At 54.0% G+C, this 18842-nt stretch overlaps 6 protein-coding genes across 6 annotated transcripts; 2 read left to right on the forward strand and 4 right to left on the reverse strand.

The window, feature by feature from the left end:
* Positions 1–2239: 2239 nt before the first annotated feature.
* Positions 2240–4430, forward strand: K437DRAFT_258019 (DNA ligase/mRNA capping enzyme). The gene is made up of 11 exons (XM_013386492.1): positions 2240–2369; positions 2433–2585; positions 2704–2826; positions 2914–3012; positions 3076–3163; positions 3229–3335; positions 3401–3550; positions 3625–3716; positions 3778–4068; positions 4146–4168; positions 4243–4430. Exons 3-11 carry the CDS (start codon positions 2731–2733, stop codon positions 4341–4343), a joined length of 1047 nt encoding a protein of 348 aa, XP_013241946.1. The 5' UTR covers positions 2240–2369; positions 2433–2585; positions 2704–2730; the 3' UTR covers positions 4344–4430.
* On the reverse strand, positions 4420–6265 carry K437DRAFT_167591 (DUF254-domain-containing protein). The gene is made up of 3 exons (XM_013386493.1): positions 6126–6265; positions 5054–6046; positions 4420–4976 (listed from the first exon to the last, which is right to left on the reverse strand). The coding sequence occupies exons 2-3, from the start codon at positions 5882–5884 to the stop codon at positions 4497–4499; spliced, it is 1311 nt and encodes a 436-aa protein (XP_013241947.1). The 5' UTR covers positions 5885–6046; positions 6126–6265; the 3' UTR covers positions 4420–4496.
* Positions 5558–7097, reverse strand: K437DRAFT_167578 (uncharacterized protein). The gene is made up of 2 exons (XM_013386494.1): positions 6126–7097; positions 5558–6046 (listed from the first exon to the last, which is right to left on the reverse strand). Exons 1-2 carry the CDS (start codon positions 6898–6900, stop codon positions 5898–5900), a joined length of 924 nt encoding a protein of 307 aa, XP_013241948.1. The 5' UTR covers positions 6901–7097; the 3' UTR covers positions 5558–5897.
* A 108-nt stretch (positions 7098–7205) lies between these two features.
* On the reverse strand, positions 7206–8299 carry K437DRAFT_167673 (uncharacterized protein). Its single transcript, XM_013386495.1, has one exon. It carries the CDS (start codon positions 8291–8293, stop codon positions 7400–7402), a length of 894 nt encoding a protein of 297 aa, XP_013241949.1. The 5' UTR covers positions 8294–8299; the 3' UTR covers positions 7206–7399.
* On the reverse strand, positions 8230–9130 carry K437DRAFT_258025 (uncharacterized protein). The gene is made up of 2 exons (XM_013386496.1): positions 8604–9130; positions 8230–8501 (listed from the first exon to the last, which is right to left on the reverse strand). The coding sequence occupies exons 1-2, from the start codon at positions 8807–8809 to the stop codon at positions 8318–8320; spliced, it is 390 nt and encodes a 129-aa protein (XP_013241950.1). The 5' UTR covers positions 8810–9130; the 3' UTR covers positions 8230–8317.
* Positions 9131–11798: 2668 nt separating this feature from the next.
* Positions 11799–18836, forward strand: K437DRAFT_226392 (uncharacterized protein; the record flags this gene model as incomplete). The annotated part of the gene is made up of 4 exons (XM_013386497.1): positions 11799–12146; positions 12224–12391; positions 12475–17850; positions 17922–18836. 4 exons carry the CDS (start codon positions 11799–11801, stop codon positions 18834–18836), a joined length of 6807 nt encoding a protein of 2268 aa, XP_013241951.1.
* Between the last annotated feature and the right edge of the window lie 6 nt (positions 18837–18842).

Consider the following 18842-nt stretch of genomic DNA (forward strand, 5'->3'; position numbering starts at 1 on the left):
AGATTATTCCCAATGCACCTCGTTGTGTTAAAATGGCGATGACGACGGCGCCGACCCAAGCAGAAAAGCCAATTGTATTGTAGTAAAAGCCATGCAATGATTCGACGAAGCAAGTCATCGATATCTGTCTGTCAGCAGACACATCCAGAAAAGTGGTCTCGGCTGACTCATGATCCCAAGTGGCTAGGTCCTCAACAAACATATCTTAGTTCAGGCCAGATTGCTCGTACTGTTTTGACTACGCGGCGTAGCGACGGAGCGCAGCATTAGTGTCGACGAGTAAAATGCCTCCCACGACGAGGACAGAGGTTATCAGGAGTATTTATCACTGGAAAGCAACAAGGGTCAAGCTTCTCGAGCGAGCAACGGCGCCAGAAAGCACGGATGTCCAAGAGTGTACTCACAAGAAGAAACGATAAGTTTCACACCCAAGGCCGCGACAACACCAGAAACTAAGCTGCACTTGCGCTCCGCTTCCTTTGATAATGATATTCCCATAAGTCCATATATGCCACCCTTTGCAAACGCAAGCCCAAAAGCGAACCATGATTGTGCGCAACGCAGAGAAATCCACGGGTAAAGATGCCTGGCGGTTCAAAGCCAGCATCTGCAGTGTAGATGATAAAGCCGTTTGAGCTTGTCAATCTCGCTAGAGACCAAAGTTGTAGTTCAAATGGATGTGCCAAGGGAGAAGTGCTTCAGTCGTTCTGGTGCAGGACAGAATTAGATGTTTTTGAAAACATCCATCGAAAAGTGGGCAAGTGTATACGCTTACAATCCAAAGAGTTATAAGCCGTAGGCGCCGCACATGAGAACAAAAATGTTCGCTGTGACGATATTCCAAGACGAGGGCAACTCAGCATTGTACAGACCTGTACAAGCGCTCAAGACCTGCGGCCACTTGATTATCACATGTATTAGAAGAGAACAAGAGACCGCCAATGGGAGATTGCATGAAGCGGAACAGCTGGAGGCTCCTCTGGTAGATTCGACGCAGGATGGTATTGCTGTGGCAATCGCACGTCAGGCAGTCATGGCCCTAGCCGCTGCGATGAATTGAGCGGAAAGGGGGCGATCAGGCCCCATGCGAGTAGCTTGCTTATGAAACATCGGCAAGCTCTTCTGGAGTATCCTCAGCAAGGCCGTTCGGGTATCTACCTCGGGTTCTGGATGGTTCAGAATGGGAAAAAGCGGCCGGAGGTGGTGGAGGGTAAATTGAAAACTTCGTGTACGACGTTTTTGACATTGGTCGTCCAGAATAGCAGAAGTTCAGTCTAAAGGGTAAACCAAGCCTGGGGCTACGAATCGTCGTCAATAGCCCATGCCGTTCTTATGGACATTCTTTTGAAGTTCAGCATGATTTGGAAGACATTCTCCATTTGGGATTCAAGCGGAGAAGGCTGATGACAAGTCTTGGAGTGTCTTCCAGATGTGACAGATCATGGCATTTGCAGGTGGGGCAACGGAATGGCAACGGGTAAATCAGTGGAGAAGTTGCGTGGATTCCTTCGCAGGCTGCAGGAATATCAGTCTTTCACGTTGATTTTTCCCCCATGAATGAGCTGGACCTTGTCGCAGAATCATGTGCTCAAGTCATTGATTGCTTCTTGACAGCTTCGAGGCGAGGGTCGAAGCGCAATGGCACTTCATGTCGAGGGTGGCGATAATTTGCCGCAGTTTTCTCTGAAAAGCAACTTGGAGGCAGACGCAATGGTGTGCATATCTTTCCGGCCTGCACCTACCCCAAAGGCCATCGAGCGACCCAGCTTGGCAGCGTCGGCCCTTGAGCAGACCGCGAAGCTTGATTGTGCCTTGCTGCTTGGCCGCCTATCAATATATAGAGCTTGGCAACAACCTATACGAAGGGTCACGCGCTCATCCGAAACAAGTCACGTGTGGTAAGTGTGGGTGTGCCTCGCGCGTTGGCGAACTGTCGCGCCACGCATGAGGCTGGGCGATGAGAGAAAAGGAGCCAAACATGAAAGTGAACCAACTAAAACCTTACATACAGCAATAACCCCGTTCACCATTCCCATAGTATGTAGATAATGTATATGTTGTAAATTTCAGCACATAAACATGCGTGTCAGGGGAGGATTGAGCGTGGCAACTACTTGCAACCTTGATGGCAAGGGCTGCGTGCTGCTCAAACAGCTGTTCGGGGGGAAGCTTGTCTGTACAAAAAAGTTGATGCGTCGTATGTCATGTTTCCCTGTCTTAGCCGTGAGCCGTACCAGCCGTGAGAATATGGGCGACAATGCATCGCCGTCGGATGCAGCCATCGACGACGTCGAGCCAGCAAAGTACATCCCCATTGAGGGCACAAGCCTCGTGACTATCATCAAAGGCGTGACCAATGTAATCACTAGGTGAGCCAAAAAGTGTCGGTGCGTTTCCTCTATTCCCTGACTCAGGTAAAATGAGGCCGTGAGACCGTGTTCACTCACAGACGGAAACAGTATCAATACAATTGCAATTGCAGCAAGTTCATCCTCAATCACAGCACAAGACCGCCGTTCCGGAATTGTGAGCATCTCGAGCATTTCCTCGGCTCAGAATTCAACCAAAAACGCCTGGAGAAAGGCGTGAGTAGCGCGTCACTGCAACCAGCGGCGACTCACGGTGATTCTGGAACCTCTTGCTGATATATAACAATCGATTTATCATTCTCACCTCGGGTATATGAACGTCTCAACCATACAGAGAGAGACCGCCGTGGTAAAGTATGTGATGCCTAGTAGCTCTCAAGCCTCTTCTAGCGCTACCAGTGATACCGGCACGAGCGCTTCTTCGCGTAAACGTGCCATTTCTCATAGTTCCTCCTTGGTGAGTATCATTCGCCTTAAGCATGTGTGTCCGACTGCTCTCCCGTGTTCACGGTTGAGCCTATTCGGCTCCTCTTCCATTTTCAAGTCGGACCTTGTGGGGACGAAAATCAAAAAGCCTGCGTTGATGCATGGTACGCTCATGCCCCACGATTTTGACCCCCAAGGCTGGTGGATGTCCGAAAAGGTAAGCTGTTAAAGAGTCATGAATCTTGTGAGCATGCGCTTGACTGTGACGATGTCTTCGAAGCTCGACGGCTTGCGCGCTTACTGGGACGGTGAAAATATGATCAGCCGCCGAGGCATGGTTTGGTTCGTTCCAGATCACTTTCGCGAAAGTGAGCACACTCGAGCCACGCAATAGCCTTTAAATGCAGCTGGGTTTGACCTGACTTCCCTGCAGAGCTTCCCAAAAATCTGCTTTTAGATGGAGAGCTGTGGGTTAAACGTGACCATTTCGAAAAGACATCCGGCTTAATCCGGTCGTTGCGTAAAGGGAAAAGGCCCAATGTGAGCCTTGCATCTACCGCAAACGATGCAGTTAAGGAGCTGAAATAAATACTCAACGCAAAAAGGTTGACGGAGCACCAAGCTGGAAGGAAGTTATTTACTTCGTGTTTGACGTTTGTGGTGTCTCAGGCGGGATTGAAGCTCGCTGGAGGACCCTCAAGGAGAAACTTGGGGAAGAGCCAGTCACACCGGACGAAGCTTTGAAAAGGCCAAAGGTGATTAGCGTGTTCTATGCGGGCCTCTTGACACCATGGACAACGCTGATAGTTCTTTCCACCGTATATTCCAGGGGTGTTTGCGCATCCTAAGCCATGTAAGGTGCAATGGCAAGGCTCACCTGGAGCGGACTTTGGCAGAAGTGAGAGCAAAGGGTGGCGAAGGGTGGGTGCACGCGGCAGATGGATGGAAAGTGCATGCAGACTGACTTTCCAACTTGTCTCAGCCTCATGTTACGCAAAGCAAACTCCCCCTACAATTATTCTGGCAACCGCAGCGACACATTGCTGAAGGTGAAACCAATATATGAAGCGGAAGCGGAGGTCACTGGACATAAGCCGGGAAGAGAGAACACCAGGAACTCACACAGGGTCGGCTCACTTTGGGTGCGGATGGAAAATGGTAGAGCTTTCGCTGTAGGCTCAGGTCTTACCGACCTTCTGCGTGATCAACCTCCCAAGAAAGGTAGTATTATTAAATACAGATTTCAAGAGCTTTCTGAAAGAGGTATTCCCAGGTGAGTGCAGCACGTCAAATGTCCAAGGGTCGGAGGCTCTGGTATTGAAGAAACGGAGTTTCATTGCACCCATGCAGGCATCCAATCTTTATTGGTGAATGTAAGCACGCTTCTTTATAAGCACGTACACGCGCGGAATGGAGTACGCTGACAACTCCCCTTCTGTTTGGACAGGTGTGGATAAAACTCAACCACGAGATGCGGTGGTTGCTTCTTCAGCCTATCGTCAAAGGGAGCCAGACGCTAGCGAGTCTGAGTCCGAAGGAGGCATCTAAGATATTTCGAACTAGCATTATCTCATCCAGGCTCGATCTACTTATTGAGACTTGTATCCTGAATTTCCGTTCGAAGGGCATTGAAAGCATCTTTGCGCTGCCACGTCAACAGGGCATGTGCAACACAAGTTACATGCTCAGCCGCGAAAGCGCCTAGAATACAGGAGGCGAGAGCAGGAAAAGGCTGTTTTCTTGCTTTTTGACCCATTTGGCAACCGCGTTCGCAGCGGCAATGACGGCAGACTTGGGCAGCCAGGGACTAACGGTAAGATACAGCTCGAAAGGCTGCGTGATCCAAGCCAGGACAGCTTCCTGTGTCGTCTTAATGTAGTGCATTTTGAGAGGCGGCGGAGCCAACGTCAAGCCCACCGCCTGCTCAACCTGCGAAGAGCGCGAGACATGGCCGATGCCGTGAATTGCCTGGAATGCGTGGTCGTAGAGGCCTAGCAGTCGATGCAAGTCTTTGGTGCCTTTTGCGTATGTGCTATCTAGGATTGGACTAGTGATTTGCGTATTGATGCGAGATTTGTAGAAAAAATGCCGGACGCCGGTGACGCCGACCTGCTCTGCTAGGTATCGTGACCCAAACAAGGCGGGTATCAAACGATCTGCAAAAGATGCTTTGCTGATACGCTGCCATCCAGCAGCAGGAGCATGATTCGTGGATCTTTCAGCATTGATTCTTCGTCAGCAACATATAAGGAACTCACATTGAAGAACTCGGAACGCCACTGCCGAAGCAAGGGAAAGGCTTCACGGTTTCCAGTGACGAAGCAAAGAGTCAGAGTTTCCGGTGCCGCATCGAGGGCTGCTTGCGAATTGACATACTCGGATTGGCCCGAGTGAGACCCTTTGAGATCGAGAACGCTGGCATAGACGTGGACGAAGCCTTGGGGTGCAAACTTTGGCAACGAGAGTGGCAGCCAACTCTCGCTGCCCGCTTCCCGTAAAGCGGGTGTTCCTTGGACAGTGTTGATGAGGAGCTGCATATCGATCGGATGGACGCTATGCTTTCGAGGCCTCAGCAATGTGACAATATCTGAGCCGGAGAGCAGGAGAACGTAGAGAAGATCAGGAGGCCGACGCCCTTCCGGTAGCCTGCCTGGATCTAGCAGTTGAGAGAGCTCATCCCGAAGAGTGAGGGGAAGTCGACACGGCTGAAGCGCACTCATGGTGAGCGAGCGGTCCCACTGTGCCCTTTCGAGCAAAGCCGTGAGGATGGGGTCCGTTCCCTCAAGAAGCCTTCGGAGATCGACGCTAGCCTTGCGTTTGAACATTGCATTTAGCTGGCCTGTCGATAAGAGCCCCAGCACCTGGTTGTGCAAGAGGTCCAAATGCGATCGCATGACGAAGCTCGGCTCTGGCTTTCGACTTTTGGTAACGCCAGCAAAGAGCAACGGCGAGCGCTGCAGAAAGGTGATTCGACCCAGATCCGAGACGATTTCTCGCAGCCGATCACCGCCTTCGTCCGTGAAGATGGAGATCAGGGCAGTCATGACACCTATACGAGTTGTTGCCGACTCCTCTTCTTCGTCTTGCATTCCGGCCTCTCTTTCACGCTCGAAAGTGTTGGCTCTTCTTCGTTGTCCTTTGCCATCGAGAAGGCCTCCAGGCAGCGTAAGTCGGCGACTGATGTAGACCGGCTTGCCGGCTGTGGTGAAGACAAAGTAGGTGCGCTCGACATTTGCCTCTAAGTCTTGGTCCTGCGCTAAAACAATATTGTGCAAGATGTTTGTTAGCTTGAGATTCACAAAAGGCTGTCTCGATGCGGATAAATCCCACCTAGCGTCACGATGTCTTCCTCTTCCACCTCCCTTTGCTTGCCATTTGCCTTCGACGAGGGGAACGAGCTGAAAGTGGTGACCCTGCTAGATGAGCGAGTGCTAACGTCTCGCAGAAGTGCTAGAGCACTTCCTGGCCCTGACTCAAGTCCAATTGACTGTCGACGGCCCCCGGCGTCTGTACCATCTTCCTGATGAGAACCCGCTTCTATGCCTCGTTCGCCATCATCTGGCTCCTCGTCGTCCTCGTTAACGGTCTGAGTGGAAGAACTCCAGCCGCTGATCCAATTGCCACTGGTCCCTGCTATTGAGCCGCCTAGGACTGCCGTATCTTCCGAGAAAGAGACTCTGCTCATGGGGGAGGCGCTGCTGCTTTCGGCGTCGTAGCGACTGTTACCCTGCAGTTGTCCTGATGGTCCAGAATTTGCTAAATCGAGAGAAGCGATGTTTCCGCCCGTGGTATTCAGGGTCGCGCAAAGGGCACTCTCCTTTGATGTGGGGCCTTGCCCAAAACCGTCGGAGAAGGAGGGCGAAGTACTTGTCGCCGTGGCCGTGGTTCGACCTGTGGCAGGCGCCGATAACCGTGATATGAGAGAAGGGGCTGCCCGGCTCAAGGCTGACGCACACGACGAGCTTCCCACGACGCTACGGGCCGACCGAAGGCTGGCGGGTCTCGAGATCCCCTTGTTGGCGTCTTGCTTCGGAGTAGGCTGAGGTGTCACGGAAGGTTGTGTACCTTGCGGTACTTCGGTGGGGTTCCCGTCAACACCGTCCATGACCGCTGTCTCTTGGACTTAAGCGGCGGCCAACGTCTGTTCGAAGCTGATGAGTCTGTGTTGCCCTCCTCATGCACACACAGCTCCAATCATCTGCTTCACGCCTCATCGGTATGTGCAAAGAGAGATCGAATGGGCGCGTCACTGACATCAGTGGCAGCGTTCATTTACAGCTACTATTATGTGTTGAATTCTATCGCAAGGCAATTTGGATTTTGGAGTGTAGTGCGGATTCAACGCGGTGTATGTACTGGATATAATCAATCACCGATCACCATGATTTCAAAGTTTTGGGATGCAACACATGAATAATAAATCATGATGAATTAAATCCCGGCATGTGGATTGCTCGCCCTAGATGGATGCCCAAATGTGTCCCACACACGGGACCAACGAAAGGAATCGACAGATTTCCAAGGTACGCCATCTGAATGCCGAGCTCTAGGACTGCATCATATACAAGTGTGACTGTGCAAAGAAAGTGCTGTGCATACGCCTGTCAATAGGACAGATTGGGGCAACGCCGCCCATATCCCGAGGACTCGGGCAGCGTCCAGGTTGGCACGCCTACGACCAGCACGCAAAGGATGATACCTGTTGCCCAGCTGAATAAGAGATAAGCAAACGCTCGTCTTGAGGGTTTCAGAATCTCGAGCTCGACGGTGAATGTACTGATGGTACCGAGGCAGCCGCAGAAGCCTTCCTGCACAGCGTAGAGCGCCTGGCATCCCAGCAGCGTGCTCGTGCTTAGCACCGATGTGTTTGGCGGGTTGCTCGACGAGTGCATTGTGCTGACGTGCTGTACAGTGTATACGCCTGCAAGGATGAGCGTTGCTCCAAGATTGGCTGCGAGCGTGCCAAGTGGCCAGCGCGGCCAGGCGACTTTTGCCCGGCGACTTGCGTTAAGGTGCAGAGCGAGCCACCAGCGCAGGATCGCGCCAGGCGGAGCGAGTAGCATGGGAAAAGTGACATGTCGAAAGCGCTCGTCTTGTCGGAATGCCAACAGAAGCGCTGTGCCCAACCAGAAGAGCGGCCCAAGCGACAAGCAGGCAACGGCGACTGCTCTCTTCGTAACCTTTTGTCGAAGATGCTGCTGCTCTAGGACAGCAGCTTCACTTTGCGCTGCAGGCTGACCACTGGATGGTAACTCCTCCACGCGAGGCACCTCGACTTCATCCACTGCAGCTGCTTCTTCGGCTCGCTCTTCGCTCGACGGCTTTTCCTCCTGTTCTGGCGCTTGGATCATGAGGATCCGTTGCACGGCATCTAGGGGTGATGTGAGGAACAGCAGCACTGCGCGAGGCGAGAGAAATGTGCGCCCCGCCTTTCGGCCGGCCTGCAGCGCGATGAGAGCCGTACCGAGCGTCGCCGCTGTCTGCGTAAGGGCATCCATGACCTGTACAAAAGGACCGATGGCTCAGCCTGACTTTGAAGTAGAGCGTAGGAGAGTTGCGCCGCCAGCTACGCTCACACTATAGGTCCTTGACCGTGGGTATCGGGCGTGGTTTGAAAAGGCAAGAAAGACTTGTAAAGCCCAGGTAGAGAACGTTGTGACGCTACCGCAGTAGCCCGTGGTAATGGCGACGTATATCTGCGGATATCTGAGCGAGGAAGCACAGACCGGGGGGCAGAGGCGTCAGGGTCATGATGAATGAGCGAGATAGATGGTGTCCAAGGCAAGGATCTCGACATTCGGCACTGACACATCCTCAATACACTTTTTGTTCGCGATTGCCCATCCCATGACGAAGCATCCGACGCCTTGTGCCCAAATGACGGGGTGGATGCTCTGACCGGCATACGAGTTTAGCGCGACTAGGCCCTCTCGCGTCAGCTGGCCCCATATCGAGGAAAATACAAGGAGAGAGAGCGTGCTGAGAGTTGCGAATCGTGGCATCATGTGCGCCATTGCTGCTGAAGCCGATTGCAAAGGCGGATGAGCAGCAGAAAAGGACGTGGAATTCAATATTTTCTCCTGGGAGCATGCAGATAGAAAATCGCCGTCCTGGCGGGAGCTGCGGGGGCTTGACCTCAACAGCATATGCAAACACACGAGGCTAATGGTGCAAACACAGCATAGTCATGCGGCTGCTGGTGTCATGTACTGTGCCGAGAGCTCCTCGATGATGACGACGCCGACGACGAACATAGACGGGAAAAACGTGTGTATCCCGTACTCTCAGAGTTTGGGCGTGAGGGGATTGACTGGGTGAGATGGTGAGGAGACAGTGTAGTAGAGACGAGAGCGAGCATGGTATGATCTGTTAGAGAATCTGTGGATGAGACTGGTCAGAAAACGTATGGAGACGGTTCAATGAGGTTCGATTTTTTCAGTTTCGCCATTGTTTTGCGCACGAGAAACGGTCGTCCAAACTCGTACATACGTCATGCTGGATTTCGTACTCGCAGCGCCAAGCGTAAGCAGTTTCCGGCTCGAAGGTGCTCACGGCCCTTTCTGCATTCACGAGTTGCCGTAATATGATAGAATTTGGCAGATGCTGATAATTAATAATTGACAATGGTTATGCTCTCAAGAGAACCGCGCTTTGCGAAGTCGGACATCGGAGACCTGACAGTCGGCCAGTATGCATGCCTGAACTACAGACTGTAGAATCATGGTATTCATGTCGGCTTCTTCGAGCTACCTTGCTGGAAGGGTTGCATATGGAGTGCTTTTACTGCATGCGAGCTTCAGCTGTCAGAGGCGCAACAATGTGCGTTGAGGCTGTAGAGCACTCAGCACAGGGGGCCTGAATGCTCCACTGAACACGCCGATTGCCAGCCGCTCCCATATTGGTGCATTATTGCATTTGATTGATGGAACACAGAGATCGTCTGTCAGCATGTCTCATCAGCAATGTTGCCGTCCTACGTCCGAGTGTTAGGCCGCTCTGAACAGACGAAAGTAGCCCCCAAAGCACAGGCCAATAGGTTAACGAGGGTTGAAAGAAGCCACGCTGTCCCAGAGATGAAAGCGGGCCGCTGGTCACGCCAACGCAGCTAGCGTGCTACAGCCAAAATGCATGCTAGACTCCCGCACATGGCATCTGTTCCAGTTGAGTTGCTGGCTGGCTTGCGTGACTGCGAAAGTGGAGGTGAGGACTGATGACGAATGTGCTTCCGGTTCCGAGTGTACTACCCAGCATTCAGCCGTGCTTCTCAGCCTGGTCCTCGCAACACCCCATACTCCGCAGCTGCCCCGCAGCCGCAAGCAGGAATCGCAAGCTCATGTAGAAAAAGAAAGTGGGAATGATCGCCGTGTTCGCCCTAGTACGTCCATTGGAGATCCCCGCTTTCAAATTCTCCAGTTCGCTGCATGCCACCAAAGAAAAGAACCAGTGAAAGTATAAGATTTCGATACGATTTTCGGGGTCACAGGTGTGGAGTAGACACTCATGTATTGCCTCCTAGCGCTCTGCAAACTCTCCGCTGACTCTGAAAGGCACTAGAGCGCTGGCCGGCGCCTAGAAAGAGTGGACATCGATCTGGACATTTTAGCTTGCACATTTCTGTCCTTCCGTCGGCCATAGCCCGGTCTTTACGTACCTTTCTGTTGCCATTTCTAGGGTCATACAGCAGCAACTTTCAGCACTTTTCAGCTGGATGCCGGGCTGGAGGGAGACCAGTGTCCAGCCGGGTAGTCGCCTTTCGCCTTTTGGAGCCCCAGGGCAGTGTCCGCCTTGCGACCCTGGCGGCATGATCGTCGCCTTTGAGTTCACGCGTTCCACAAGTGTTTGGCGTCCTCATTTGCTTCTTCCCCTCTGCCGTGGTAAGCCTTGCCACTGTGGTACTACAGACTATGGTTTGTGACTTTGACTGTGCGTCATACGGCGTCAGTGCCCGATAGTGCGTGCCTACATACCGCGTTTTGAGAGAAGCTTAAGAGGCGAGAGATGGAGAAAGATAGACAGGCACAAACAGGTACACGCCAAGGCCGATGCCCGGGACTCCCGTGGTAAGCCGCACATGGCCTACTATCGTTTTGATTGCTGAGTTACCCTGCTAGGGCTGGTTCCAGGAAGTAACACGAGACACACTGCTCTGGTCCTGTGCACGCGGCCCCTTCCCACTGCGGAATGTCTGCCTGTCCGCATGAACGAGTACATACACACACTAAAACTCTTGCTTACCCCCCATTGACCGACGCGAGGGAGAGGAGGAGTGAGGACCCGAGGGAGGGCCCACAGTCTAGTCAAGTCTTCACTCATTACCCGACTAACTTCACAGCCCTGCCCACAGTCGCCCAACGTCCCCGCACAGCGAAGTGTGTTCCTGTGCTGCGTTTTCTCTCTTAAGGCTCTTCCAACACTTCATCCCGGAACAGCACATCCACACAACTTACACCCCTACACCTCTACCTCATACCCCCGAGTGCATGTGGGACGGTACAACGAGCTGTACTAGGCCTTAGCTGCGGCATCGTTTGAAAGGCTATTGTTGGCGTGCGCAAAGGGGAAAGGGCAGCAAGCCGATCGCTTTGAAGTGAGGGCGAGCGACACGGCCGAAAAGAAAGAGGGCATTATTTCGCTCCTCTCGCCGCCAGCCCCGCTGTTTCGCCCCCACCCTCGTCTTCTCGAGCCCATTCGATACCTACACCTTTCCATCCATCCCTCGTACCTTCACCTCACCTTCCTGCTCGACGCTGGGCACCGGCTACCTATTTTCAACTTCGTTCGCCTGATCTATTTATCTCACTGTGCAGATTTGCATTGATCCTCCCGCTCGCTTTTGGTCGCCCGCCACCCACCTCTGCTAGTTGCCTTGCTCGCGTGCGGTGCCACTGCAGTGCCTCCTTGCCTGCCCCTGCCACCGACCTTCTCTGCAGCGTCTGAGCTTGTTCACCAAAGAGCTCGAGCTTACCGTAGCAGCATCAGCAGCGATCCTTCACAGCCGTCATCATGGCAGATGACGCGGCGAGTTATGGCTCGCGCGAGCACATGCGGCGACGCGCCCGCGGCTCACAGGACACATCTCTTTCCACAGACGGCATGTACCGTGCGGGCCAGCCGATCGGCTTTCTTGCCGCACGAGGCACGCCGTACGAGAAAAAGTACCTCACGAAGAAGCTCGGCTTCTGCTGCACAGTCATGGCGCCCCCGATCGTCCTGGTAACGCTCGTGCTCGCGCTCGTGCCGATTGTATGGGCCATTGCCAATCACACGCTGCACGTCGCCCAGCTTCATGTGCTGGAGGCAAACCTGACCTCCATCACCAACACCTCCTTCCCGCTTTCTTTGAATGCACAAGTGCGTACTTTTTGCCGCTAATAGACGAGACCGAGACGTTGATTAACATGGTGCGCCGTCTGCTGCCGCGCCGACAGGTCACCAAGTCTGGCATCTTCCCTGCCACTCTGTACTTCCGTTCCCCTGTCGACGTCTACTGGAGGACCGTGCCGACGGCGGATGAGCCGACTGGTCGTGAGGTCCACTTGGGACAGATGAAGCTTGGCCGTGTTAACGCTGCAGCCGGACACGCCAAGGTCCTTCAGGTGCGTCGCGACGCCACTGAGGTACTGCCTTGACACTGGCCGATCAATATTTCTTACCATTTTCGTGACTTTCTCCTCCATAGAACACCCAATTCGACATCATCGACGGGGAGGCCTTCAGAGAATTCGCAAAATTCCTCATCACCGAGCCCGAGTTCACCTGGTACCTGCGGTGCCCGAACGTGCACGCCGAGGCCTTTGGCTTCCTACCGACGTTCCGCAACTATGACTTCAAGAAGACGACTGTGCTCAAAGGATTTGACAACTTCCACAACGTCAAGATTCTCGACTTCCAGTTGCCCGGCAACGACCCCGAGGGCGGCATCACGGCACAAGTGTTGACTAGCATGACCAACCCGTCGCCGTTCAGCGTTCAGCTCGGCTCTCTCAACCTGGACCTGTACTACAAGGATCTGTACCTCGGGCCTGCCGCCACCGCCGGCAACGTCAACGTCACCTCGGGTGTGAACACGGTGCTGCTTAAGTCGCGCCTGATCTCCCACGCGGACAACTCGACCGCGCTGGGCTTGCTCGGAGAAGTTTTCACGGGGTACATCAATGGTTATGCGGTGCCTGTCGTTGCGAAAGGTGTCTCCACGAAGCTTGCCAACGGCGAAACGATCGGCTGGCTCAGCGAGGGTATCAAGGCACTCGTCGTGCAAGTTCCCCTGCAGTCGCCAGAGCCCATCAACCCAATCAAGGGCATCGACATCAACTACCTCAGTCTCGTCTTTGATAAGGAACAGCCATGGGCGCCGGTCACGTACTCTAATGCGTTGTCCGGCGCAATCGGCCTTCCATTCGGTTTTTCGCTGAACATCATCCAGACTTCCAACTCAATCAACCTGATCTATGACAACACGAGCGTCGCCCTGATCAATGGTGCCTTCTCCAACTCGACCACAGAGCTGTCCCTCGTTAGTGCTGGTCAGACTGCCGGAACGCTTGACCTAACGCTGCCGCCGACCAGGCTGCAGCTTCCCGGCGACACGGACGGCAAGAACCAGACGGCGCACGACAACTTCATCACATTCCAGAAGGCGCTCATCTTCAACAACAATGCTCGTGTCCAACTTCAAGGTAGCTCCAAGGCGCTCACCGACACACCCATCGGCCGCGTCTTGCTTAATGGCATTAAGTTCGACGTCGGCTCGGGCCTCACCGGCCTCGACAGCCTGACGCGTTACCCAACCGAGATTACTAGCGTCGACGTTGTCGGCGGCACCAGCGAAGCCCTCCAGCTCGTCGTTGGCACCACTCTCGTCAACCCATCGAACCTAAACCTGACCACGGGAGACACCAGCTTCCAGCTCTCGAACGAAGTTGCCCTCGGCACTGTCACGCTGCCCAACTTCAACCTCAAGATTGGCCGCAACGACGTGAACGCGACGTCCAAATTCAATCCCAACATCCACCCCAAGGGTCTCGAGACGCTCAACAGGTTCATCTCTGGTCTGAACACCAACCTGAACATCACCGGCTTCAGCGGCTCGTCGGATATCGTGTCGCTCAACTCGGCCTTGCAGCCGATTAAGCTGAATGCCACACTACCCGGTCTGCAGCACTCGCTCGTGCAGGCAGCCCACCTAACCGTCCTCGACACGACCGGCATCACAGACACTATTGCAAACGCCGTCGTTCAGCTCTCCAACCCGTTCACATCAGGCCTTACGATCACGCGCATCTCGAGCAAGGTCTACTCGCACGGTATCTTCCTCGCCCAGATCGACACGTCTCTCAACTTCCCCGCTGCTGGCAAAGCGGTCACCTCGTCGCCGAACGTTCCCCTCGCTCTCAACCTCTACCCGCCCGACATCTTCGGTGCGCTGCGCGCATTCGCTGTGCAAGCCGGTCTCAACCCTGCTTACATAGACGGCATCGTCGCTCTGGGCGGCTTCACGCTCACGCCCGCCACAAACATCGGCGGAGCCTCAATCACCGCTGGAAACTCAACTGCTGCGCAGAAGCGCAACGTTCAGGCCAATGAGGGCGGCGCTATGGCTGACTTGCTCATGAGTGCCGGTAGCGCCAACCTGGGCCAGCTGCAGGATATCGAGGACGAGGCCACAGTTCTCGACTTGCGCGGCCTTGAGCGCCCACAGAAGCGTGACAATATGTATACCAATTTTGACTTGCCTTCCTACGTCGCAGCCGCCTTCAAGGTCGCCAAGACCGACCTGGAGATCGTGTCGGACGCCGTCATTGGCGAGTACGGTACTACGCTCACCTTCGCCCAGTATAACGTCCCGCTTGGCACAGACGACACGCTGTTCAAGCTACTTCCCGTCCTCGCTCAGCCGATCGTACAGAAGATCGTCGACGGTGCCATCCTCAACGTCGACCGCGCGACCGTGATCAACCCGCAGCAGAACTCGTTCACCGCTGCGCTGCAGGGCGCGCTCACGCAGGCGGGTCCATTCGATGGCACCGTTGAGTTCACGAAGGGTCTCAAGGTCAACTACCAGGGTCGCCTTCTCGGTCAGATCGCCATGCCCAATATCAGCCTTATCGGCGATGTTGGATCCACTCTCGACCTGACAGCGCCGTTTGCCATCGCCGACGTTGACTTCATGCAACAGTTCACCACGGATGCGTTGCACAATCCTACGTTCGTCTGGAACATTGCCGCCGAGGGCATCACCGCCCACGCGCTCGGAATTTCCGTCCCAAACATCACCCTCAGCAAGGACGTCATTCTCAACGGTTTCAACGGTCTCAAGGGCGACGTTGTGGTCAACTCGTTCGATCTGCCGAGCAACGACCCCGCTGGTGGTATCCATCTCACCGTTAATGCCACCATCAACAACCCCGCACAAGTTGGTGTTCAGCTCTCGCGATTCGGCACGATGATCTCTAGTAACGGGACCGAGCTCGGACCATCGGCAGCTGCGAACGAGTTCATCCTCCAAGCTCTCGCGCAGACAAACATACCACTTGTCGGTCGCTTGCAACAGCAGACCGCACCAGAGGCTCTGAATGTACTCAGCACTGTCTTCACGAACGTCGTGCATGACCAAGCGACTACGCTGCAGGTTGCGGGTCAGTACGCAGGTCCAAAGGAGGTCACCTGGCTGAACAACGCCATCAAGACGCTTGTCATCGACATCTCCTTGCCATCTGTCAAGTTCCAGGTCATCAAGGCGGTTAGTCTCAATCAGCTCTCTTTAGCCTTCACTCCCGATACTGCTTGGGCTCCGCCGACGAGCACGGTCAACACCACCGCTCCGTTCTATCTGCCATTCGCATTCCCTGTTGACATCAAGCAAACCACGGGTAAATTCATTGCCAACTACAACGGTCAAGATGCAGCCGTTCTCGACGTGCCCAATGTACCCACCAAGACCGACATTGCGAACCGTATCCTCACACTTGCGTTCAACAATGTGCCATTCGCCGTCTATGACAATGCGCACTCGACCTTCTCGCAGTTCTTGGCAGACACGACTGCCAAGGAGGCCGTCACTTTCAACTTGCACGGTACAGCCTCCGCGCAGACCAGCACGGCTGCCGGCGTAGTCACGATCAGCGACATTCCCTTCAATGTCGACTCGACCATTCTCGGTCTGCAGAATTTCAATGCTCGGCCGGCCTTAGTTTCCAACCTTGACGTCGTGCATGGATACCCAGACTACCTCAAGATCACACTTGACACCGCCTTGTACAACCCGTCTGATATCACCATTTCGGTCGGCGACGTCAATTTTAACACTCTGTACACCGAGCACGTTATTGGCCAAGCACTCATCAAAGGACTGCAGGTCGTCCCGGGTACCAATGTGGTTCCAACCGAGCTGGACTACAAGCCGCAGGGAAGTGCTAACGTGGCAGCTGGCCAGACCGTGCTGGAAAACTACATCCAGAATATCTCTACGGATGCAGTCGTCGCGGGCACTCGGCAGTCGACCCCAGTCAGCTCCTTGCAGCAGGCTCTGGCTGGCGTTGCTCTTACAGCCGCCATTCCGCCGCTCAACAAGCTGTTGGTGACAGAGGCGATCCTCGAGGTTCCCAAGAACATCGGCCAGAGTCCCATCGCCTCAGCTGCCGTCGTCCTCGCGAACCCGTTCACTGCCACGTTAAACATTGAGAAGATCGATTCGTCACCCCAATACAACGACCTCACTTTGGGCAGGATTAACGTCGATCTTAGCAAGAATCCTATCGTTGCACTTGGTCACGAAACAACGCAATCCCAGATGCTTCCCATCACATTGAACACCAAGCCCAAGTCACTTGTCAAGCTCGTGTTTGAGCTCGCCCAGGCCACTGGCGTTTCCCTTGGGCCTTGGCCTCCGCTCTTCCAAGAGATCTTCAATCTTCCTGGTGACGCATCAACGCAAGTACAGGCGTACCCGGATAGTCTGGACACGGGCTGCCATCTCGGAAATCAATTTGATCTGCTTGGAGCCGTCTTGGAATCGCTTAAGGGCCTCAAATCACGAATTCCCGTCGCTTCTGGAGTTCACATCGACCAGTACTTCACGAATCTCAACTTCGTGCAGTATCCAGTACCTGTCAAGACAGATGAGACAGCCCTCTACTTGCTCGGGCCGGCAGGTGCTCCTTTGATCCAAGTGATTGTCGATCAGGCCGGCCTTCAATTCACTCAAGCGAATGCAACGCATCTCACGGACCAAGGGTTCCAAGTCTCGCTTCGCGGAAGCTTGTCAACAAATGCACCCGCAAATGCTTTGATCGAGTTCACCGAGCCTCTGCAGATCGCCTGGCAGGGTAAGAATATTGCAGAGATTACGCTTCCACCCATCTGCACGATTCCGGGCGTCGGTGTGCCAAACCTTGAGACGACAGGCCAACTTCGTATCACAAATCAAGGTGCCTTCACAGAGTTTGCATCGTTTATCCTGCACAATCCGTCCTTCACTTGGACTATTTCAAGCGATGTTGTTGTTGTGCGCGCGCTGCAGATCACGTACAGCAAGGTCAAGCTCAAGAAAGACATTTCGCTAGATGTGTTTAACGGCCTGCCCGGCGTCACGGTCTCGAACTTCGACATCTATGGCGAGACAGCCAATAGTCTTCTCTACACGACTGATTCCAAGATTCCTTCTCCGTCAGCTCTGGGTGTGGAATTGGGAACAGCCACCTTCCACATTTCATTCCAAGGCACATACCTCGGGCCCGCCTCCGCATACGATTTGTTCCTGCTGCCGAAAGCGGTCACGAGCACAGTGCTCAAGGGCGAGATCGTCAAGCAGACGTCGGCGAACGATCTGGCCAACGTCGGTATTCTGTTCTCGCGCTTCTTGGCTGGCCTCAACTCGACATTGACGGTTCAAGGCTGGGAAGTTGTGTCACCGTATCAGAGCACCCCGATCAAGTGGCTCTCGGACGCGTTCCAAACCCTCTTCCTTGACGTCGCTCTACAGGGCAAGATTTACGAGATCATTTCGTCCATTGTCATCTCGGATCTCACCGTCTTCGTCAATGGGCCTACGTCTGATGTAAGTGACTTGCATGCGATCTTGTTCGTCTTTTGTTATTGACGTATCATTCACTCCATCTTTGGCAACAGGCGTACAATGTTCCCACGTCAAATAATCAGTCGATTGCGACGTTTGCCAACCCCTTCATGTTCACCCTGACCCCAGTCAAAGCCGGACCAGACATCATCATCAACTTCAACAATGTGGACACTGCAGAGCTCAAGTTGCCACTTGACCCAGTCAAAGCTGGCACGTCAACGGGGCCGAAAGATCCGGCCCAGCTGCTTCTGACTTGGACCAAGCAGAGAATCAGGTCGCTCAACAATGGGGCATTCGAATCCTTCTTTGCCAAATTGACGGACACTTCGGAAGCTGTCTTCGACTTGAAAGGCACTACTTCCGTTGTTGCCAATACGCACATTGGTCAGCTCACAATCACGGGCATTCCAATTAACGTTACGTCTCGCTTGGATGGCATCAACTCCTTCGGTCACACGGCTCCCTTGAAAGACGTCTCGGTCGCTGGCTCCACCCCCTCATACATCAAGATTCCTCTTACAGTCGGCCTCAACAACCCCAGCCATCTCACCATCTACACGAGAGAAGTATACATCCCATCTAAATACCAGGGTGTTGAGATCGGTCGCGCCTACGTCGCGGAGCTGTCACTATTGCCAGGCATGAACGAGGTCCCTACCGAGTTCAGATATGCTCCCGCGAATCCCAACGACGCTACAGCTATGAAGGTCATCGAGCTTTATCTCGAGCCTGCAAACAATGGAGCTAACGGCGGAAACACTCCTCAGACTGCCCCCATCACCATTGGCGGAGTCCCTCAGACGAGCTCCCCTCCAGCGAGCCCGTACGGGTCCTTGATTCCCGCCCTGGAGGGCGTGACTGCAGATGCCTCCTTGCCAGGCATAGGCGCTCGCCTTGTGACGCACATCGATGTCTTTATCGACCTTGTTCAATCGCTAGCGACTAACAAAGTTCAATCATCGTGAGTCTTG

The sequence above is a fragment of the Tilletiaria anomala genome, assembly GCF_000711695.1.
Source record: "Tilletiaria anomala UBC 951 chromosome Unknown K437scaffold_73, whole genome shotgun sequence".
Classification (NCBI taxonomy): domain Eukaryota; kingdom Fungi; phylum Basidiomycota; class Exobasidiomycetes; order Georgefischeriales; family Tilletiariaceae; genus Tilletiaria; species Tilletiaria anomala.

What these genes read in the sequence shown, in the direction of transcription:
- K437DRAFT_258025 (XM_013386496.1), bottom strand. Translation starts at nt 8,809, where the DNA reads ATGGCGCACATGATGCCACGATTCGCAACTCTCAGCACGCTCTCTCTC. An exon ending in AAAAAGTGTATTGAGGATGT is followed by an intron (nt 8,502 to 8,603) that starts GTCAGTGCCGAA and finishes TTCCTCGCTCAG; the next exon opens with ATATCCGCAGATATACGTCG.
- K437DRAFT_167578 (XM_013386494.1), bottom strand. Translation starts at nt 6,900, where the DNA reads ATGGACGGTGTTGACGGGAACCCCACCGAAGTACCGCAAGGTACACAA. An exon ending in GGAAGACATCGTGACGCTAG is followed by an intron (nt 6,047 to 6,125) that starts GTGGGATTTATC and finishes GTTTTAGCGCAG; the next exon opens with GACCAAGACTTAGAGGCAAA.
- K437DRAFT_167673 (XM_013386495.1), bottom strand. Translation starts at nt 8,293, where the DNA reads ATGGATGCCCTTACGCAGACAGCGGCGACGCTCGGTACGGCTCTCATC.
- K437DRAFT_258019 (XM_013386492.1), top strand. Translation starts at nt 2,731, where the DNA reads ATGCCTAGTAGCTCTCAAGCCTCTTCTAGCGCTACCAGTGATACCGGC. An exon ending in TCCAGATCACTTTCGCGAAA is followed by an intron (nt 3,164 to 3,228) that starts GTGAGCACACTC and finishes ACTTCCCTGCAG; the next exon opens with AGCTTCCCAAAAATCTGCTT. An exon ending in AGAGCAAAGGGTGGCGAAGG is followed by an intron (nt 3,717 to 3,777) that starts GTGGGTGCACGC and finishes AACTTGTCTCAG; the next exon opens with CCTCATGTTACGCAAAGCAA.
- K437DRAFT_167591 (XM_013386493.1), bottom strand. Translation starts at nt 5,884, where the DNA reads ATGCAAGACGAAGAAGAGGAGTCGGCAACAACTCGTATAGGTGTCATG. An exon ending in GGCGTTCCGAGTTCTTCAAT is followed by an intron (nt 4,977 to 5,053) that starts GTGAGTTCCTTA and finishes GCTGGATGGCAG; the next exon opens with CGTATCAGCAAAGCATCTTT.